This window comes from Bolinopsis microptera, chromosome 12, assembly GCF_026151205.1.
Source record: "Bolinopsis microptera isolate Bmic1 chromosome 12, MBARI_Bmic_1.0, whole genome shotgun sequence".
In the NCBI taxonomy this organism is placed as follows: Eukaryota; Metazoa; Ctenophora; class Tentaculata; order Lobata; family Bolinopsidae; genus Bolinopsis; species Bolinopsis microptera.
The window spans coordinates 5,785,930-5,808,716 of record NC_087083.1 but is presented as its reverse complement, the minus strand read 5'-3'; the positions used below and the strand labels follow the sequence as shown (position 1 = coordinate 5,808,716).

General features: G+C 40.5%; 3 protein-coding genes across 3 annotated transcripts; 1 reads left to right on the top strand and 2 right to left on the bottom strand.

The window, feature by feature from the left end:
• Window positions 1–4,456: 4,456 nt before the first annotated feature.
• LOC134824613 (filamin-B-like) lies at window positions 4,457–6,541 on the bottom strand. Its single transcript, XM_063836539.1, has one exon. The coding sequence runs from the start codon at window positions 6,487–6,489 to the stop codon at window positions 4,774–4,776; it is 1,716 nt and encodes a 571-aa protein (XP_063692609.1). The 5' UTR covers window positions 6,490–6,541; the 3' UTR covers window positions 4,457–4,773.
• An 8,294-nt stretch (window positions 6,542–14,835) lies between these two features.
• LOC134823837 (uncharacterized) lies at window positions 14,836–17,082 on the top strand. The gene is made up of 2 exons (XM_063835435.1): window positions 14,836–15,717; window positions 15,907–17,082. Exons 1-2 carry the CDS (start codon window positions 14,836–14,838, stop codon window positions 17,080–17,082), a joined length of 2,058 nt encoding a protein of 685 aa, XP_063691505.1.
• A 1,996-nt stretch (window positions 17,083–19,078) lies between these two features.
• On the bottom strand, window positions 19,079–22,747 carry LOC134824545 (neuroblast differentiation-associated protein AHNAK-like). The gene has a single exon (XM_063836454.1). It carries the CDS (start codon window positions 22,745–22,747, stop codon window positions 19,079–19,081), a length of 3,669 nt encoding a protein of 1,222 aa, XP_063692524.1.
• Between the last annotated feature and the right edge of the window lie 40 nt (window positions 22,748–22,787).

The window sequence follows — 22,787 nt, the reverse complement described above, 5'->3', positions numbered from 1 at the left end:
GTGCGACTCTTTAAAGTTTCATTCTTGAAAGTAAGGTAAAATTATACATTCAGAATACTTGAAACAGAATAGCTCTGCTCAATAACTGAATAACTATACTTAATTTTTGATGCAAACAAAGAACAGTTATCACAACCAAAAAACAAATGTACATTGTACAAACACTACTATACCATGACAAAAAGGTTCGTCAATAAAGTATTAAACACTATAATGCGCACAGAGAGCGGGGACTAGCTACTATATAACTTATGATGTATTTAAAAGAATCATAATGTATATTTATCAGCACAAAAGTAAAAATGGATTGAGAAATATTTACATAGTTTTGTAAGCTGAACGTTGTAATTATAATAATGTCCGACCGATAGTAAAACAATCAATGATTAAAGTTTGATGAGGCGAAGGTTTGTATTAAACTAGAGACTCTAGTTTAATACACACCTCCTACTCTAGTAGAGTACAAACTAATGACGTAACCTTTCATTTAGAGATGTATGCTCCAGGCGCCAAGCTAACCAGCTTTTGGTATTTGATTGTCGGGGCCACAAGCAGGCTAGATTGAAACTAACTCTTCCCAGTTCCGTGTAGTGTATGTTGATGATGAGGTTGGAATGTGAATGGCATGACAGCAATCCAGACTCGGAGAAGTAGCAACTTAAATAAACCTCATAAAATGGTAAATTTCTGAGGTGCTAATTACTTAATTAGTAGGTAGGAGTGGAACTGGTTTTGTGAATGAGTTAATGAAAACAAATACAAATATTTAAATTTATATGATGTAGCATATCATTCACCAGTCACCACCAAACAAAGGCAACACATAAAATGAAGTGCGGTGGGTGCGGAATCGCACTATTGACCTTATACCGCACCTTTTCGAACAATCGGCCGTTATTCGTTTAATCAAATTTGTGCACTTCGCATCGTTGTAAAAAACGAAATTAAAAGAGAGTAAATCTTGGCAAACGAATAACTGATCGCCAAGCTATAGATCGCAATCCTTCAAGAAATTAAATTGAGTCACTTATTAGTCGCATTGGCAGTTGACACCTCACAGCAAGTAGACCAAAGTAGCTCTTGCCTGTGAAAGGTGCATCAACTACCCGCTGAAGCAGTGGGTTGGGAGTCCTACTGGGATCATTTGTCCGTAAAATATTTTACATTTTAGTTGCATTTGTCACGATTAGATGTATTATGGCTATCATAATTAAAGTTAGATAACATTATAGTCTGTAGGCATAGACTCAGTATAACACACTTTCTTCATGTTAGCAAATCATTTGGTGACCGTATTATACTCTACACAAAGAATTACAAAAAAAATTAGCTCACGAAAAATTCCATCATGTTTATCAATATGACAGTTTTTGGGAGTTCCAAATAATTTCTGATTATTCTGATTTCTTGCGACAAATGATACTGCACTGTTATTTATCAATATGTGTTTAAATAATTTAATAGGGTTTTTGTTTACAGGATATATTTATAGACTCCGTGATTTGGAAATTTGGTTTCAGTTTATCATGTACTTTGACTTTTATTCCGTTTTATTTCATTCACTACTTTCCTAGAGTATTTCGGCCAACTACTTAGCTATCATTGCTCAATAATCGGTTTGGTATCGACCTCACATACTTTTCATTCGCGACTTTCAAGCAGAATAAAGCAATCAGTGAATTTCTTAAAATTACAACACTGATTTTATGTTTTGAGTTTCGATAATATAATGAACACATAATTTTTTGTTACTATGTGCACAAAATTAGGAAATTTTCATTTTGGAAGTGCGGGGTCGAGATCTGATATCGACCGAAAATTACTAAAATAATCTAGCTGAAGAACTCTGAATGCTTAATGAATACCCTTGCAGGTACCACCCGTATTCACACTCAGTATTGAGTTTAATCATTTTCCAATACGAGATTGGGGACGGGTTCTATAATACACAAACAAACAAACAAATAATTTAATAATCGGTACCTAGCGTATAGCAATGAAATTAAAATAAACAATTTACAAATAATAATACGTCTCACTACTGGGCAACACTGGGCAACGCTTATGATACAACCAAATTGCAGAGCCACACTTCTCTCCTTTTCTGTGTTTGATATCGGGACACACTTCCCGATCGTTTGATACAACTGAGTGTAGACTGTCATAAGTTAGGAACGCCCACTATCTCGCCACGTAGACCACGTATAGTTATGCTAGTTAGTTTACTAAGACCAGTTTACAACACACATAACCCCGGCATGCGCAGGGATTATATTTCAATTTTTCCCGCGACGCGCGGGAAAAATTGATAATAATTTCGAGTGCGAAGCACGAGGAATTATTATGAAAATAACCCCGACGTGCTTTAGCACGAGGGGTTATTTTAATATAACTTAAGCTTGCCGGTGTTATGTGTTATAAACCCCTCCGGGTTAGTGCTAGGACCAACAAATTTTATATTTTACTCTTAATTCTTGTTATTGGAGGTAATCATCATGATTATTCGTAATGGAATTGAAGAAGTAATAGCCGTATATTGAAATTCATTAGAATTAGTCAGATAGAAGTATATAAAATTAGATAAATAGAATTTATAGAACCAATAAGGTAATCGATTTAATTCACAAAATCTGGATTCTGTAGTCCGAAAAAGGCTACTTTCATTAGCAAACAAGTTAATAGTAAAACTCAAAATAAACAATTATTTGAATTTAGGATTGTCCAAGATCTCGGTTCATCGATATGTAAAATTAAAACCAAAAAGGTAGCAGATTTAATACATCAAATCCGGAGTCTGTTATCAGAAAAAGGCTACTTTTAATAGCAAACAAGTAATTAGCAGGAGGAAACAAGTTTGCATGCTGGGTTTTGGAATATCTCGACGATTGGGTAGTCGGAATCCAAACACCTTCAGTCTGCACGGTGGGGATGCGAGAATGGTTGAAATTTCTTCTGCTGATAGCTCTTGTTCGAATCTGAAATTCAAAAAAATTAATTGAGCTCAATCATACTCATAGTATAAAGTTAAACTTAAGCATTGTAAATAATTGACATTTTAAGGTTGAAATTAACTAGCTGAAATTTCAAAAACTTAGTTAAACTGGGTTAATTATAATATTTTTATTTTTACCGTGTGTACTGGTTCAGGGCAGAGATGGAAGAGTGACCGGTTCTTTTCCTCATCTTTTCGGGGTGAACGTTATTCTTTGCCATCCTGTGTATTGAGGAGGGTCTGATAGATCGCAGAGAGAGGTTCCTGCCTTTGTGATCTATTTTAGCTTCTTCCATCGCTCTTTCGAATAGTTCTTTTGGGTAATTCTTCCCCACTACTCTCCGGTTACAGAACCACACTTTAGCTTCCTGTAAGTTCTTACATTTTTTCAAAGTTAAACAATGTTGAAGGAGTTGCAGTTTCGACTCAGGATCGGACACTTTGGGGTGAGATTTACTCAGAAACACTTGATAAACAAAGGAAAACGATCTCGAGTATGACTCGTTGATTGGATCATGAAAATGCTGCACCTGTTTCCGTTCTTTGTTAATGCTCTTCAAACCCGGTTGTTTATTCTTTGACCTGCGTTCTCTGTACCAAACTTCACACCTGTCTTTAAGCTTTGTGATCGTGATATCACCGGATTTAAGTTGTTTCAACTCATCTCCACCACGGAGCGTGAATATTTTGCACAACAGAAACATTACTGTGGTTAGCAGCTGAATGGGTGTGCTGATCCCGAATACTCCACTATCCCACAATCTTTCTTCCTCGGCCTCTGTGATGTAACCAGCCTTATTAGTTGGAGAACTGACATCAGACGCCTGTTTTTCTTTTAGCCACCCATCATACACTCGCCTGAACCGCTCGTACCGTTTGGTCACAAAAAGGTCTTGGTCGACGGACCTTTCCTTGAGCTTCCTATTCAAGGCAGTTATAACGGAATGCATTGAGCGGTATTTCAATTTCTCCCCCACGTCGCAAAGAAAGCGCTCCATTATGTAATTCAATCTGTCGTAGTCAACATCTTCAAAGGATAGATAGGGAAAGCTCGTGGTTTCCAGCCAGGTATCAAATTTGTTTTCTGCCCAATTGTTCACTTTGATGGTTGAAGCTGGTGTACGGTTTTGGAGAAGTTCCTCCACTCTAACATCAAACAAGGGGTTATCCTCCTCTGAGGCTGAACTAAGATCCATGCGCAATAACGGTCAAACGAAACTAATGAACAGGTTTTGGAACTGGTCCAAGATATTCAATAACAAGGAGCGTGCTGGAACTTTGCCAACTCCGGGCACGTGCCAAGCTGATCTATATTTCTTACTTTAGGTTATAGGTCACGTGTTATTTTTGACGAATGCGCGTCGCACTGGGAGGTCACGTGATACGTGTCATCAGGACACGTGACATTAATTATGCGCCGAACAGATATTCTCGTGGGAAGATTAAAACTAGCCTTATTCATGAAACACAAATTAATATCTGTTAAATAAATGAACCGGGTCGAACCAAATAGCGGGGCGGGATTATAGAAATTATGCCGGGGTTATTCATTCAGCGGGTAAAAACTAACAGCGGGAGCCGGGATTATCAAAATCTATTTAGCGGGAGCCGGGATTATCAGAATCTTATTCTATCCCGGAGGGGTTTATAACATCTGAAGGCCAGGGTGGCATGTAACACTTGTTTCCCAATGCCGTACAGTCTCTCAAGTCTGGTAATCGTAAAGTCATCCATGTCAGTATCAACATCTGTTGTTCTGATCTTGAATTTTACGTTTCAGATCATGATTCGACAGCAGGCATTTCAAATTTAATAGATTTAGCTGGACGTTCCCTGACTTTTATGCTAAATGGACTGCCCATTATGTGTTCCTTCTCCCACTTTATTACGATAATGTACTTTCCAGCTACTTCTGGGTTGTATCTACAAGAAATGGTCCGTTTCGCTCCCTCCCATTCACTAACTTGAGATTTGGCTTTTGGTGTTTTTACTTGCACACTAAGTGTACCGTGTCCAGCATGTTTTTTAAATATTTGGAAGTAGGTTAGATCACCCACCAAACAGTCCATTAAGCCCGGACCTTCTGCTCGTATCTTTTTCAGCGTTTCACGTTTCTCTTTTACAGTTGGTAACTTGACTTCAACCGCTTCAATTGCTAGTACTTGGACTTCAACAGTAGGTGTTTCGATTTTGATTGCTGGACGTTTTCTGATTTGTATTTTAAATGGACTGCCCATAATGTGCTCATCCTCCCACTTGATTTTTATAATGTACTTTCCAGCTACTTCTGAGTTGTAGCAACAGGTTACAGTCCGTTTGGCTCCCCTCCATTCACTAACTTTTACTCCCTTCCACTTTCTCAGTCGAGGTATGGCTAAGGGTTTCTTCAATTGCACACTTAGTGTACCTTGTCCGGCATCTCCGGTGAAGATTTGAAAGTAACTCTGATCACCGACAAAGCAGTCCATCAAGCCCGGACCCTCTGCCCATACTGGCCACGGCGTTTCAATTTCAAGAGCTGGCCACCGTCTTTCTATGTCCATAGCTATCGTTTCAACTTCGACAACCGGAGCTTCAGTTTTGGCAATTGGTGCTTCTTCTTCAATAACTGATCTTTCGTCAATTTCAACATCTGATACTTCATCTTCAACATTTGCTGTTTCGTATTCCATGGCTGCTGTTTCAACTTCAACAGCCGGTGCTTCGATTTCGACAGCTGGTGTTTCGATTTCAATTGCTGAACGTTTAATTCTGACTTGTATCGTGAATGGACTGCCTATTATATGTTCGTCATCCCACTTGATTTTGATAATGTACTTTCCAGCTACTTCTGGGTTGTATCTACAGGTAACGGTCTCTTTCACTCCCTTCCACTTTCTTACTCGAGCTTTGGTTTTAGGTTTCTTCAATTGCACACTAAGTGTACCTTGTCCGGCATCTCCGGTGAAGACTTTAAAGAAGCCCTGATCACCGACAAAGCAGTCCATCAAGCCCGGACCCTCTGCCCATATTGGCCACGGCGTTTCGATTTCGACATCTGATGCTAATTCTTCTTCAATAACTGATCCTTCTTTAATTTCAACATCTGATGTTAGAACTTCAACATCTGGTGATTCGCATTCCATGGCTACTGTTTCCAGTACAGCTTCTTCAATAACTGATCTTTCTTCAATTTCATCATCTGATGTTTCAACTTCAAAATCTGCTGTTTCGCATCCCATGGCTCCTGTTTCCAATTTGACTGCTGGTGCTTCGATTTCGACAGAAAGAGTTTCGGTTTGAACAGCTGGTGTTTCCACTTCGATAACTGATGTTTTAATATCGACACCTCGTGTTTCAGTTAAAGGTGTTTCATTATCAGTCAATGGAGCTCCGGTACATTTCAGCTCTTGATAAGTCTCTTGTAAATATTTCCTCGCTTGTTCTAAAAAGTCTTGTTCATCTGTCGAGTCATCTTCAACTGCTGCTTCGTTTGACATATCTCCGCCTTCAATCATTTTTCTTGTAAGTGAAATAAAGTCAAATACTTAACAAAAGTACCAAAGAGTTGAATTATTTTATTATTGAATGAAATTGAAAGCAATGTTGAAGCTTTGAAACAATTTATCAGAAAAGTCGAAATATTTATTCCTTTTTAGCTATTTGCTTTGAATAAGCTTCCCAGAAAATGATCCTGGAGGGGGTTTGCTTAAAACATATAAGTGATGCGAAAACTTTATTAAGCTTTCAAACTACTTTTGTGAATCGTCTTCAGAAAATGATGTATTACTCTGCACAAATAACAAATTTTAAATTTAATTTCTTCTTCTGTAGTTGCGATCGACAAATGAAACGCCAAATTTATTTAAACGAAATATTTCGGATGTTCGGCATCTTCTTCAGTCTGACATTACAAACAAATTTAATTCGTACTAGATGAAAAACAAAAATTGACATAAATTCAGTGGCGTAACGTTGCCTGTTGGTGCCCCCATCCCCCCTCTCTAAAAAAGTGTGTTTCTAGAGCAAAACGCGCAGTTTTGCTAGTACCGTAGTCAAGTTTTTCCAAATTGTCCCACATTCAAACGACGATTTGATGCCTCCCCCCCCCCCCCCCACACAGCGGGGTCGGTGAGAACCTTCGTTACGCCACTGCATAGATTTAAACTAAAATCTTTTTAAAAAACGAACGAAATTGAATGTTACAAACACAACAATTCACTTAATTCACTGATCATAAAATCATAAACACTAGTTAAAACGGCAAAAAGCGGGCTATGGAAGGCTAATGTTCTTAAAATTGGAATTTGTTGGTATTTCAGGAATTTATGTAAACATTGTGTAAACATTGTGTGCTTTCCCTCCAGTCTCCTCACAACAATAGCGGTTACCAATTAACATACTGTTTGTTAATGTTAAGTCCTGGTCCACATAGTTTCTATTGAGTTTCTCGAACAAAGTGGTAAACAAAGCATTTTAAAGCTTTGTGAGCAAGTGCTGCTATAACGTTAAGGAGGAAAACTATTTTGAAATGGAATCGCTAAACAAAATGATCAATTAATCAATATCTGATCTCTGTGGGAGTCAGATTATAAGTGTTTCTATTGGTTATTACCTAAAACTAAAAGCCAGTTACATAATACAATATTTCATAATCGAAATCAATTTAAAATCATAAACATAATTAACATGGACATTTATTTATCGTTATTTTATACGTATTAATTTTAAAATAGCCAAACGTTGTTGTTGTTAATTTGAGATTTTATTTTCATATTTAAAAAACGTCAAAAACAGAAACATTAATTTAAACTGATCAGAGCTCGTTGCAAGGTTATTAAGTTATTAATTCACTAACCCGGGCGGATATTGAAGTTAAACCAAAATGAATCAACTACTAATATGTTTCATTATAAATTAATATCCCATGCCAATTCAAAATGAGACGTTGTGCAAAATTGCGAAATGTGCTATGTGTGGACACGGGTAATGTAAAATTGTGCTTCCACGGCTATTGTTTCAAATTCAACATTTGTTCTTTCAACCTGGTCAGCTGGTGACTCAATTTCGACAACTGGCGTTTCTATTTCCAAAGTCTTTGTTTCCACTTCGACAGCTGGTCTTTTCTGTTCAAAAATATGTGGTGTTTGATTTCCAACAATTGGTGTGTCAGATTGGATTTCAACTAATTTTGGTGTTTTAACCTCAACAATCGGAGTTTCTTTTTCCAATGCCGTTATTTCCACTTCGACAGCTGATCTTTCGAATTCAACACTTGGTGCTTCAACTTCAACAGTTTCATGTTCGTCAGCGGTCATATAAACTTTTGCTGGTCGAAACAATCGTAAGAATCGTGCAAAAGTCTTAATTTTAACAGCTTGTGGCTCCACTTCAAGTTTAAGTTCTGCTTCAACATTTGGCGATTCTATTTCGACGGCTGACCTTTCATATTCAATTGCTGGCATTTCGATTGCAACGATTGGCGTTTCTATTTGCAAAGTCCTTATTTCCAATTCGACAGCTGGTTTTCCAAGATCAATATTTGTTGTTTCGATTTCGACATAATATGGTAATTCGAGTTTGACGGCTGGCGTTTCATAATCAATTGTTGGCGTTTCAATTTTAACAACTGTCGTTTCTATTTCCAAAGTCTTAATTTCCACTTCAACAACTGGTCTTCCGAATTCAACATCTGGTATTTCAACTTCAGCAATTGGTGTATTAACTTGGACATTTGGTTTTTCCACTTCAACAGCTGCTGTTTCAAATTCGATAACTGGCCTTTCTTTTTTCAATGCCGTTATTTCCACTTCGACAGCTGATCTGAACAGTTCAACATTTCTTTTTTCAACTTCAACAGTTTCATGTTCGTGAGCTGGCTTATCAACTTTTGCTGGTCGAAACAATCGTAAAAATCGTGTGAAAGGTTTTATTTTAACAGCTTGTGGTTCCTCCTCGGTGAGTTCGAGTTCAACTGCAACATCTGATAAGTCGATTTCGACAGCTGGTGTTTCAACTTCTTCAGCTGGCCTTTCGATTTCCATGGTTGGTGTTTCTGATTCGACAACCGGTGCTTCGATTTCGTTATCTAGTACCTCGTTTTGGACATTTAGTGCTTCAGCTTCGACTTCTGGTGTTTCATCTTTGACAGTTGGCATTTCAATTTCGACATTTGGTGTTTCATCTTCGTCAGCTGGTCTTTCGATTTCCATAGTTGGTGTTTCTGATTCGACAACCGGTGCTTCGATTTCGTTATCTTGTCCCTCGTTTCGGACATTTAGTGCTTCAGCTTCTACTTCTGGTGTTTCATCTTTGTCACTGTCAGCTGGCATTTCAATTTTGGCGGCTGGTCGGAACAATCGAAAAAATAGTCCCGGTTTCTTTCTTTTGAGAGCTGTTTTTTTGGTCCCGGAAGCGGGTGGCTCCACTTCGACGGCTGATGTTTCGAGTTCAACATCAGGAAATTCGATTTTGATGGCTGGAATTTCAGTCTGGTCAACTGGTACTTCATCGATTTCAATATATGGAACTGTTTCGTCCTCGTCAGCTAAACTTTCGATTTCTAACGTCCAATCAAAAATTTCGATTGGACGATCAACTTTGATTTTGAATGGACTGCCTTTTATGTGTTCCTTCTCCCACTTGATGTTGATTATGTACTTTCCAGCTACTTCTGGGTTGTATATACAGGTAACGATCCGTTTCGCTCCCTTCCATTCACTAACTTGAGATTTGGCTTTTGGTGCTTTTATTTGGACACTAAGTGTACCGTGTCCAGCATGTTTTTTAAATATTTGGAAGTAGGTTAGATCACCCACAAAACAGTCCATTAAGCCCGGACCTTCTGCTCGTATCTTTTTCAGCGTTTCACGTTTCTCTTTTGCAGTTGGTGACTTGATTTCGACCGCTTCTTCTCCAATATTCACCACTTCCGCTACAACTTCAGATATAATGTCTTCAACTTCTAGTGGTTCTTCTTCGACCTCTGTAGTGTCGTCTTCCAGGGCTAGAATTTCAATTCCAGCCGCTACTGTTTCAATTCCAGCAGCTACTGTTTCACTGAAACTTTCAATTCCTGCTTCTGCAGTTTTAACCAGGTCAAACAACCAGCTGACACCCGCTGTTTCAACTACCACTACTGGATCTTCGATTTCCGTGGCTTTAGTTTCCAATTCAACAGCTGTTGCTTCGGTTTCAACAGCTGTTGCTTCTATTTCAACATTTGATGTTTCAACTTCAACATCTGGCGTTGTGAATTTCATGGCTGGTGTTTCCGATTCGACTGCTGGTGCTTCGATTTCGACATCTGATGCTTCTTCTTCAATAACTGATCTTTCTTCATCTGGTGTCGGAGTATTAGTCATTGGAGCTCCGATACAATTCAGCTCTTGATAAGTCTCTAGAAAAAACTTCCTCGTTTGTTCTAGAAACTCTTCCTCGACTGTCGATTTGTGGCCATATTCTGCCCCTGCGTCTAAAATCATCAATAATTCTGCATCCATCTTTTATTCTTCTGAGTAAAATAATATTAGATAGTTTGTTGAAGTACCAATTAAAAGCACGTAAATTATTCTTATACGTATCTATCACAAGTAGAAAAGGTTAATGGGCACGTGCCACGTACCTGGTACCTATCATCAATTATTATCAATTATGGTCAAACCGGTTTAGAGTTAGGGACCGGAAACGGTAAGATATCAATAAATTTTCCTGTTAGCCAGATTTTTCCCGACTGGAAACGCGCATTTAGAGGATGTCAAAACTTACAGGAAGTGAATATAAAATCTTATTTTGGCAGCCCACAGAAATTATTATTTCTTTTTTTTTTCTTCAAGAAAGTGTCCTGTACTAGTTTCATATGAAATTTACAACATCGAAAACATTATCAAAAAAAGATGAAACAAAATGGCTATTGTTCTTTAATTTTAAAGTTGGGATCTGCTGGAATTTCAGGAATTTATGTTAAAATTGTGTAAGACTGCTCTCCCTCCAGTCTCCTTTGATTTGGCATCAATAACATAAAAACTGTTCCTTTATTTGCCACCGTAATTTTACGGCCTATGTTGTATAATGCCATTATACAACATAGGCCGTAAAATTACGGTGGCCAATAAAGGAACAGTTTTTATGTTATTAATGTTCAAAAAAGAGTAACGATTGAACTTCTCAAAACAAAAACGAATCTCTGTGGGAGCCAGATTACAATAATTGTAATAGTTTTCAGGCATTTAAGCTTGTACACACTTAGAATTAGCCAATACAAATTTCAATGAAACAGTAGCAGCTGAAATTGAAATGCTAGCCCTGGATTGAGACAAAGAAAAAACTTAAGTCGTCATCAGCGGACTCATACCATCCCGACCCTGTCCTGGAATATGCTAGAAATCCCGAAAACAACTCCAGGAGATTTTAACAAAATGTTAACCAATTTGTTACACGCGCATGGTACTTACACAATTACACACTTACACAGCTACACTCGTTTACTATGACCTTGTTACCACACCATCGTGGTAACATGTTTTACCATGGTAACACTAGGTGTTGACTTTGTAACAGGTAACATGTGTTACCATGGTAACAGGTGTTGACTTGGTAACAGGTGTTGACTTGGTAACAGGTGTTGAATTGGTAACAAGTGTTGACTTGGTAACATGACGTGTTGCTATTGTTTGGAACGCATATGATAGTACCGCACCTGAGTGAGAAGCGAAACTCATACTCATGTGAGATATATTGTTATCTAACATAATTAATTATTATTATCGCAATTGTATCATTACATGTCTAGATGTCTAGTTAGATGTTTATCATGTGTGCTGTGTAGCAGGAAAACCTCAGGTCTCTTAGTATAGCCCCCGACTCCTAGTCTTGCTATTGGTTGGCGAAGGACATTCTCGACCAATAGGCATAGCAGCATGACAGTCAGGTGCATGTATAATCCGTCTCACGTGGTCAAATGTATACATTGAATGTTCCTACAGTTCAAGCCAAAAATCAAACTTGCTTAACCATCAGATGACTCATACCAGTGCAAAACCGTACAAATGCTCTGAATGTTTTACAATACTGTATGGAAATCAAACTTTTTTAACCATCAGAGGACGAATACCGGCGAAAACCCAAATCAGCGGAACGATATTGAAGAGAAATTTCATTTTTTATATGAAAGCGGTCAGGCTTCGAATTACTTCCAAAACGGTATCGTTGGAGGACCCATTTTTGTTAAGCCTTTACCTTTTGTGAAGCCTCTCAACCAGCATATCACGAGTCTCACCCTGCAGCTCCTCTCACCTTCTCACCTGGTGAATCTGTCTTCACATCTGCTCTGTTTCACCCTGCAGCTCCTCTCACCTTCTCGCCTGGCGAATCTGTCTTCACATCTGCTTTGTCTCACTCTGCAGCTCCTCTCGCCTTCTCACCTGGTGAATCTGTCTTCACATCTGCTTTGTCTCACCCTGCAGCTCCTCTCACCTTCTCGCCTGGCGAATCTGTCTTCACATCTGCTCTGTCTCACCCTGCAGCTCCTCTCGCCTTCTCACCTGGTGAATCTGTCTTCACATCTGCTTTGTCTCACCCTGCAGCTCCTTTCACCTTCTCACCTGGTCAATCTGTCTTCACACCAGCTGCTCGCACTGTTTCACTTGCTTACTCTACAACGTTCTATTTCCCCTTTCATATTTCCTGCCAGTACAGCGACTATAGAGCGTAAATAACTAGAGTAAATTGCTATCGAAATGTATGTTATATCCTATGATGGAAAGTGGATGAAATTTCTGGTTCAAATCAAGTATCAATTATATTATTAGCATAATTATTAGCATTATTAGCATTAGCAGAAACCCGTATAACCCTAAAGTGGTATTTTTTAGGTATTTTAGGTTGGTTTGGCAGGGATTGCTTCTGGACAACAGTAACCAGTATGTCCTCCGATCATTCCTGGTTCAAATCTTTCTGTAGATTGCATTCCAAGAGTGAGTTGTTGGTGATGGCGGTCTATCCTTTGGTTGGCGGGGTATCGGGAACCATCTCCAAAAATCATGCAGGTGATACCTTGAAGGGTCCTAGCAGCAGTTAGGCTTCACTTGTCGTGGAAGGAGGTTCCATAGTGTCAAGATATAACAATATTTATTTATTTCGATTGCGCAAGACTATTAGTTCGATTTAAAAATTAAATCCTGTATTACAGGATTTAGTAGTCGCTACAACAAGACCTGGAGTGACAACTGGCAGCTGGCCGAAAGACCCTGCCCAGTTTAACCCTGATGAACAGCTGAACGTTGGGCCCTTAAAACGTCGTTGAAAGCTACATCTGGGGTCGTAAGTCCCAGACATCAGAAGAAGTCAGAGAGTGTAGAAGATTCTGCGTCTGAAAAGACTAGAGAATTGAGGTAAATATAGTTGGTTTGGTCTCAAACATGGACATGGATTTGCTCTGCAAGGAGGGAAAGCCTTGACGACGGCTAGGAAAGACTAGTTGACGACTGCCAAAGGCAGATGACGGCATGGAAAGACTGCTGACGGCCTGGAAAGACTGCTGACCACAGGGGAAAGACCCGAAGCTGATAGCCTTAGTAGGGCGATTAGCCGGAATACACGGCAGAGCTGTGTATAACAATCAACACTCCAGCAAACAATAAGAAAAATGCCCACATGATCACTGGACGGGGTGGGAGAATAAATGATCTGACCTCAGGGGAACAGACCCGACAACCTGGTAATGAAACCTCTGAGGCTGAACCACCTAAGGATAAACCTCAAGTATGTGAGTGGTGTGGGAAGGGGTTCAAACAAGTCGCCAAACACCAGTGGAGATGCAAACTGAGACCGCAAGACGAGCTTCGTGCTGCTGAGAATACAGAAACGGAAGTGGATGTTGGACCAGCTGAGGGAGATCGCTACTGTAAGTCGGAGCTGAAGTCAAGCCCGGAATCAAACCACAGTGCTACAATGACAGAAGCCTGCTCAGCTAGTTTCTCTGCGAAAGACAAACCCCCAGAACAGATAGAACTGAAGGATACTCTAAAGTTATCCTTACCACAGGCAAACAAGATGAATGAATGGAAAGGAATTGATGAAGACCTTAGCATTGCCATCGGGAACATAGTGAAGGGTAAAGACCCAGAGAAAGAGCTAAAGACTATGGAACTTACTATCTACGAGTACTTGGCTGACAGATATGGACAGGAAGAACGGAAACCATACCTTGACAAGCCCAATAAGGAAGGACCAGTCACCAAGACCCTCAGGAAAAAGAAGAAGGATACAGCACGCGAGTATAGAGAGGCTGTGAGAGAGGGCGGAGTCACTTCTGGTGGTGCCAAAGCAGTAAGAGCGCAGTACTGGAGACTAGTGAGAATCCACAACAAGTCTAGGCGTGAACAGTTGAAGAAGAGGAAAAAGAAAGAAAAGAAGAAGGAGACCCAACGCTTCAGGAGGAACCCCTATGACTACAGTAAAAGACTCCTTGATGAGAAGATCTCGGGAGAGCCTACCTTCGGCAAGGAAGAAGCTGACAGATACTACCCCAAGGAATACATGGACCGAGATAGATGTTATGTCTTCGAAAAGATGGCAGGAATACCAGATGCCAAAAACCCAGTGTACCCCTTTGTGTGCACAGTACCTTCTTACGAAGAGTTTGAAAAGAAGATCAAACACGACGCAATGGATCTTCACCAGGGCCCAACGGAGTGCCATACATAGTTTACAAAAGGTGTGCCAGGCTGAGAGAACTATTGTATGCGTGTATTAGTAAACTCTGGTTATCAAACAGTGTCCCCCTGCAGTGGAAAATTGGAGAAAGCATCCTACTTCCCAAGACCACGGACCTTAGTGACCCTGGCAAGTTTAGGAACATCACTATGACTAACACCAGCGGGAAAGTGGCAATGGGTATGCTAGCTGATAAAATGCTCGACTACATGACCACCAATAAGTACATCGATACCTCTGTGCAAAAAGGCTTCCTGCGCAAGATGCCAGGATGCATAGAACACACACAAGCGCTCATGGAGGAACTGCGGGATGCAAAGAGTAAGAGAAGACAGGTGTATGCAGTATGGGTGGATCTTATGAATGCTTATGGGAGAGTACCCCATGAGCTGATAGTGTTTGCGCTTCGGCACTACAAGTTCCCGGAAGAAGTGGTCCAATATATTGTCAAGTACTACGACGAACTGGTAGTACGGGTGAAGACGAAGAAGTGGAAGAGTGAGTGGTTCTACTACCTAATCGGGTTGTTTCAAGGGGACCCGCTTTCTGTCGTGCTTTTCTTAATAGCATTCAACCTACTCTTGGATTTACTTCAGGTCGACAGAACACTGGGATACAAGCCGTCGTTCAGCTCTGAGCCAACTACAAACAGAGCTTTTGCAGATGATCTCACCCTGCTGTCTGACAGACTCGACAAAATGAAGAGGCTGGTCGGGCAAATGGAGGAATTCTTAGCATGGACAAGGACGATGAGAGCTAAACCCAGCAAGTGTATTGCTCTCGGAATGAAGGTAGTGGACAATACCTACAGATCGTTTGACCCTGAGATCATCATTGCAAACGAGAAAGTAGCGTACCTTGGTGACACACCGATAAAGTTCCTTGGTCACTGGATTTACGTCAACCTGGGCCAAGATGAGACGAGAGAGCTAATCACCACTCAACTTTCAGGCCAGCTGGAAAAAGTAGACATGGCGGAGCTCTCTGGACCAAGCAAGTGCTGGATCTACAACCACATGCTAACTAGCAAAGTACAGTGGAATATTATGATATACAACCTCCCAGTATCATTCATCCAGACACTAGAGGCTCTTTGTACCAGATACTTGAAGAAATGGCTTGGAGTTACTACTTCCATATCGAATAGTGTGCTGTACAGATCAAAAGACCACTTTGGACTATCGTTAAAGTAGATCTCCAACCTGTACAAATGTCTACAGGTGTCCAAGGCCTATATGCTGAAGACATCAGTTGACCCCAAAGTGAGGGAGGTTTTCGAGTACAGAGAAAACACCAACAGAGACAAGAAGAGATGGGACTACACCAAGGAGCTGACTAATAGGGAGAGAGACCTCTACTTCAAAGAACTGATTGGCTACGTGCAGACCAGGGAAGGAGCCGGTATTGGATTCGGTGATCAGAGGAGGAAGAAGAACAAAAAGGAGCAACTGGTGGAGATACTTAAGTCTCTGAAAGAAGAGGAGCTCCTTCAAACTCTATACGATAAGAGAGTCCAAGGAAAGTTTCTAACCTGGGAGAACACCATGCAGCTAGACACTGGCTGGCAAAGCCTGCTGTATACCTTGAGCCCCGAGCTGACAAAGTTCCACCTAAATGCCATCCACGACGTTGCAAGTACACCTAGCAACCTCCAGCTTTGGAACTACAGCTCCACGAACAACTGTCCCCTTTGTGGGCGTCAGCAGTGCAACCTAAAGCACATTCTAACGTGTTGCCCAGTGTCGCTTAAACAAGGAAGATACAATTGGAGACATGATCAGGTGCTCAGGGTAATCGTGCAACCAATTGCAGAGAAGCTGAGGGAGATAAACAGTGCTACCCCAAAGACAGAAGTAAAGAGAGAGTGGAGGAAGTTCGTATCCGGAAAAGGAACCTACAGGAAACCCGAAGTACGGCTTACAGAAGAACCCCATCTTCTAGAGGAAGGTAACGACTGGAAACTAGTGTTTGATGAGGACGAAAGGACAAGACAATTCCCCCAACATATCGTCAACACAGCTCTCAGACCTGATGTGGTAATATACTCTAACACACTCAGGAAAGTCATCCTGATAGAGCTGACCTGTGGAAACGAGGAGAACTTTGAGGACCAGAGATCCCGGAAAGAGAAGAGATACGAAGAGCTAATGGTGGAGATCGAGACCGCAGGCTGGGAAGGATATCTCCTTACAGTAGAAGTTGGATGTCGTGGATTCTACCACCACACATTACCCCGAATTTTCAACTTCCTTAACATCACCCGGGCAAAGAAGAAGAGGGCACTTAACACAACAGCGGTGGTGTCCCTGAAAGGTTCCTACACTATCTGGCTTAGTCGCTACAACAAGACCTGGAGTGACAACTGGCAGCTGGCCGAAAGACCCTGCCCAGTTTAACCCTGATGAACAGCTGAACGTTGGGCCCTTAAAACGTCGTTGAAAGCTACATCTGGGGTCGTAAGTCCCAGACATCAGAAGAAGTCAGAGAGTGTAGAAGATTCTGCGTCTGAAAAGACTAGAGAATTGAGGTAAATATAGTTGGTTTGGTCTCACTATAAGTAACTCGACATTTTCCCAACACGACACTATATTTCTTTAAATAATCCCAAATTGGAAATCTGATTATCGACGATTTTTGTGTGAATCATTACTTGGTATGCTCTCATTTCCATAAATTCTTAAATTGGACAGAGGGAAGAATTTCCATTTGGGCTGCTCAGTGCTCAGTGTTGATTTCACATTTGGGGAGTGAAATAATTCGCGGTTAAATTATTGATCCAGGTGTTTCCGTTATAAACCCCTCCGGGATAGAATAAGATTCTGATAATCCCGGCTCCCGCTAAATAGATTCTCATAATCCCGGCTCACGCTGTTAGTTTTTTCCCGCTGAATAAATAACCCCGGCACAGCTTTTATAATCCCGCCCCGCTAATTTGGCTCAACAAGATTTGTTTTGTTTTGAGATTCCATGAGAATTTCAACCGCGCACTGTCACGTGTTTTGATGACGTGCATCACGTGACTAACTACTGCGACGCGCATTGGTAAAAAATGTCACGTGACCTATGGCTTAACGTAAGAACTATAAATACACTCGATCTACTTATCGGTCTAATTGCAGGCGCTGGCAAAACTCCAGCACACTGCTTACATTACTTAAACCCTTACATTAATTGGACCAGTTCCAAAACTTGTCTCGACGGTTACATTTGATTTTGTCCGGTTCGGTTAATTTTGTCGTGTTTGATATAAGCCATGTATTATAGTCGTCTACTTTGATGAACTTCATGACACGATATCATTATTAGCTTTTATTGCTTGCCAGGCTTAACTCGACGCCCCTTATCGATATTCATATTCATTCAACGTTCTGACTGAGGAATAATGTTTAGATATAACCCCAATTTCAAAAGTCATAGTACCTTAGTTGTATTTATTTGGTAGTCCCCAATTCCATTTCATATTTTCCATAATGATCTCATATAGCTAGAATTAAGAGTAAAATGTCAAATTTGTTGGTCCTAGCACTAACCCGGAGGGGTTTATAACACATAACACCGGCACGCTTAAGTTATATTAAAATAACCCCTCGTGCTAAAGCACGTCGGGGTTATTTTCATAATAATCCCTCGTGCTTCACACTCGAAATTATTATAAATTTTTCCCGCGCGTCGCGGGAAAAATTGAAATATAATCCCTGCGCATGCCGGGGTTATGTGTGTTATAATAGTTAAACTGAGCCAAGACGACAGAAAGAAAAAATGTGTTTTTAGTCTTGACTCTTGAGGGACGTTAATTTCGAAACTTGTGATAAAAATAAAATCATAATCCCAAATTTTGCCAACTCTAACTGCAAGTGTTTCACTTTTTAATTATTTTCGAATAAAAATATGAGATTTTGTTTCTAAATACAATTATTATTAACAATAACATTTTGAGTTTCTAAAAAAAGAAGATAGTAAGAGATTTTAAATGATTTGACAATTTTCACCACAAACAACCAAGATTGCGTTAACAATAAAAGCTTCATGCAATAAATAATATAATATTTAGTAATATTACTAAAATTTAATCTAGACATTACTTTAAAGATTATTGTTATTTTTAGCCTCATATTTCACTAATCACAAAAATTCCGTCCATAATTCATTCACTAATTTGGTATTGCGTAGAGAAATAAATCATTATTCAAACTAATTGTGTGTTCGCTTAATTGTTTTTTACGACCACAATCGTGAGTCGTCACTAATCAGATAAGAACAAAAGAGGGTTTTATATCGAAATTTTTTATATTTGACACTTTCTCACTGCATGTCTCAGGTCTGGTCTATTGTCAGACATTATATCAACTTCTCCATTTCAACATCTGGCGTTTCAAACTAGTGAACTGAAATTTAAATTTCTGCAGCTGGTACTTCAGCTTTAACAATTGGTGATTCCAATTCGATTTCTGGTGCTTCGATTTCAACAGCTGGTGATCCATCTTTGTCAGCTGACACTTCAATTTTAGCGGCTGGTCGAAACAATCGTGAAAATCGTCCCGATTTATTTTTTTTAAGGGATGTTCTTTTGTTTCCAGAAGATGGTGGTTCCACTTCGACGACTGGGGTTTCGAGTTCAACAACCTGCTCAGCTGAAATTACGATTTCTGCAGCTGGTGCTTCAGCTTCAACAATTGCAGATTCCAATTCGATTGCTGGTGCTTCGAGTTCAACGGTTGGTGTTTCAAGTTTGTCAGCTGGTTTGTTAGTTTTAGCAGCTGGTCGAAACAATTTTGACATTCTTGCAGAAGCTTTTCTTTTGAGAGATGTTTTCTTGATTCCGGAGACTGTTGGCTCTACTTCGACGGCTGGGGTTTCTAGTTCAACATCTGAAATGGCGACTTCAACCTTTGCAGTTTTAATCTGGTCAGCTGAAATTTCAATTTCTGCAGCTGGTCCATTAGCTTCAACAGTTGGTGATTCCAATTCGATTACTGGTGAATCGATTTCGAGAGCTGGTGTTTCAAGTTCGTCAGCTGGCAATTCAATTTTGGCGGCTGGTCGAAATAATCGTGAAAATCGTCCCGATTTCTTTCTTTTGAGAGATGTTTTCTTGATTCCGGAGACTGTTGGCTCTACTTCGACGGCTGGGGTTTCTAGTTCAACATTTGAAATGGCGACTTCAACCTTTGCAGTTTTAATCTGGTCAGCTGAAATTTCAATTTCTGCAGCTGGTCCATTAGCTTCAACAGTTGGTGATCCAATTACTGGTGAATCGATTTCCAAAGCTGGTGTTTCAACTTCGTCAGCTGGCAGTTCAATTTTGGCGGCTGGTCGAAACAATCGTGAGAATCTTCCTGATTTCTTTCTTTTGATAGGTGTCGTTTCGATTTCAGGAGCTGAAGACTCCACTTCGACTGTAACATTTGGTGTTTCGAGTTCAACATCTGGTGATTCAATTTCAACATCCGGCGTCTCGATCTTCTCAGCTGAAATGTCCATTTTTGGTTCTTCGATTTGTCCATCTACAGAAGCTTCAACTTCAAAAGTTGGAGATTCCAATTCAATTTCAGGGGCTTCCACTTCAACAGCTGGTGTTCCATCTTCGTCAGCTGGCAGCTCAATTTTGGCAGCTGGTCGAAACAATCGTGAAATTCGTGCAGAGGCCTTTCTTTTAAGAGACGTTTTTTTGATCCCGGACGCTGGAGGTTCCACTTCAACGGGTGGTGTTTTGAGTTCACCATCGAGTGTATCGATTTCGACAGCTGGCGTTTTGAATTCAATTGCTGGTTTTTCGATTTCAACATCTTGGGTTTCAATCTGGTCCGTTGGAATTTCGATTTCTTCAGGTGATGTATCAGCTTCAACTGTTGGCGATTGGAATTCCATTGCTGGAGCTTCGATTTCGGCAACTGTTGTTCCGCTGTCTATTGCTGGGTGTTTTCTGACTTTTATGTTGAATGGACTGCCCATGATGTGTTCGTCCTTCCACTTGATGTTGATGGTGTACTTTCCAGCTACTTCTGGGCTGTATCTACAGGTGACGGTCCGTTTCGGTCCCTTCCATATATTTACTTGAGATTTGGCATTGGGTCCCTTAATTCTCACACTTAGTGTGCCGCGTCCAGCTTGTTCTTTGAAGACTTGGAAGTCAACCAGATCACCCACAAAACAGTCCATCAAGCCCGGACCCTCTGCCCATGGCCATACTGGCCACGGCGTTTCGATTAGAGATTCGATTTCAACATCTGATGTTTTAACTTGGTCAGCGGAAATGTCGCTTTCTACAGCTGGTTCTTCAGCCTCAACAGTTGGCGATCCGAATTCTATTGCTGGTGCTTCAATTTCAACAGTTGTTGTTTCGATTTCTGGACGATTTCTAACTTGTAACGTGAATGGACTGCCCTTGATATGGTGATAGTCCCACTTGATTATGATAATGTACTTTCCAGCTACTTCTGGGTTGTATCTACAGTTTACAGTCCGTTTTCCTCCCTTCCATTTACCTACTTGAGATTTGGCTTTGGGTCTCTTCACCCGTACACTAAGTGTCCCGCGTATAGCATTTCTGTTGAAGACTTGAAAGTCGCCCTGATCACCAACAAAACAGTCTATCAACCCCGGACCCTCTGCTCTTATCGCTTCGGTTTCAGCATATGGTGTTTCAGCCTGGTCAGATGGACTTTCGATTTGTATGACTGACTCTTCGAATTCGACTACTGGTGCTTCTATTTCGACAGCTGGTGCTTCGATTTCGAGAGCTGGTTCTTCTATTTCGACAACTGGTGCTTCCGCTTCAATAAAAGCATTTTCTTCGATTTCGACAGCTGGTGCTTCGATTTCAAGAGCTGGTTCTTCTATTTCGACAGCTGGTGCTTCCGCTTCAATAAAAGCATTTTCTTCGATTTCGCCAGCTGGTTCTTCAATTTCGACATCTGGTTCTTCGAAATCCAGTAGCTCTTGGAAGAACGTTCTAACCTGTGGAAGAAACTCTTTATTTGCTGATATTTCGACTTCTGCTTCCGTTTCAATGACTTCATTTTCTTCGGTTTTTTGTTTTTCAACTTCTAGTTCTACAGCTGGTGCGTCGATTTCAAAAGCTGGTGTTTCAACTTCTAGTTCTACAGCTGGTGATTCGATTTCGATTTCTGGTGTTTCAACTTCCAAAGCTGGTGCTTCGATTTCAAAAGCTGGTGTTTCGACTTCTACAGAGGGTGCTTCGATTTCGATGGCTGGTGTTTCAATTTTCATAGCTGGAGCTTCAATTTCGAAAGCTGGTGCTTCTACTTCCACAGCTGGTCCTTCGAATCCAATGGAAGGTGTTTCCAATTCGACTACCGGTGCCTCTATTTGAAAAGCTGGTGCTTCGATTTCGACACCTGGTCCTTCGATTTCGACAGCTAGTGCTACGATTTCGACTTCTGGGGCTTCGATTTCAAAAGCTGGTTCCTCGATTTCGACACCTGGTTCTTCGATTTCGACAGCTGGTGCTTCGATTTCGACTTCTGGGGCTTCGATTTCAACAGAAATAACTTTGATCGGAATAGGTAATGTTTTCAATTGGACATCTTCGTCTTCCACTTCGATAACTGAATTTTCAAATTCGTAAGATGGTGTTTCTCCTTCCTCTGATGATATTTCCACATCGATAACTGAATTTTCAAATTCGTGAGTCGGTGTTTCAGCTTTCCCTGATGACACTTCCACTTTGATAACCGAATTTTCAAATTTTTCAAAAGCTGTAGGCGATTCCATACCAGACGAGTCCGTATCACTCATCAGTAATCCGATACAGTTCAGTTCATCATAAGCCTCAATAAAATACTTCGATGCCTGTTCTAAGAACTCCTCCTCGTCACTACTACTACTACTACTACTACTACTGCTACTACTACTGCTACTTCCATCTTCTGATGATTGTATCAGTGATTCAAAAGCCTCTTGAATTCCCGCCATAAATTCTTCCAGAGCTGAGATTTCTTCTTCATAATCATTCGATTTATAGCTGTCTTCATCTTTAGATGCTTGTGCTTTAACATCCACCGTCACTTCTGCGTCTTCAGTGTAAGTTTGACGCCCCATATTTGACAGTTTATAGTTTCATTCTTCTGGGCGAAATTGA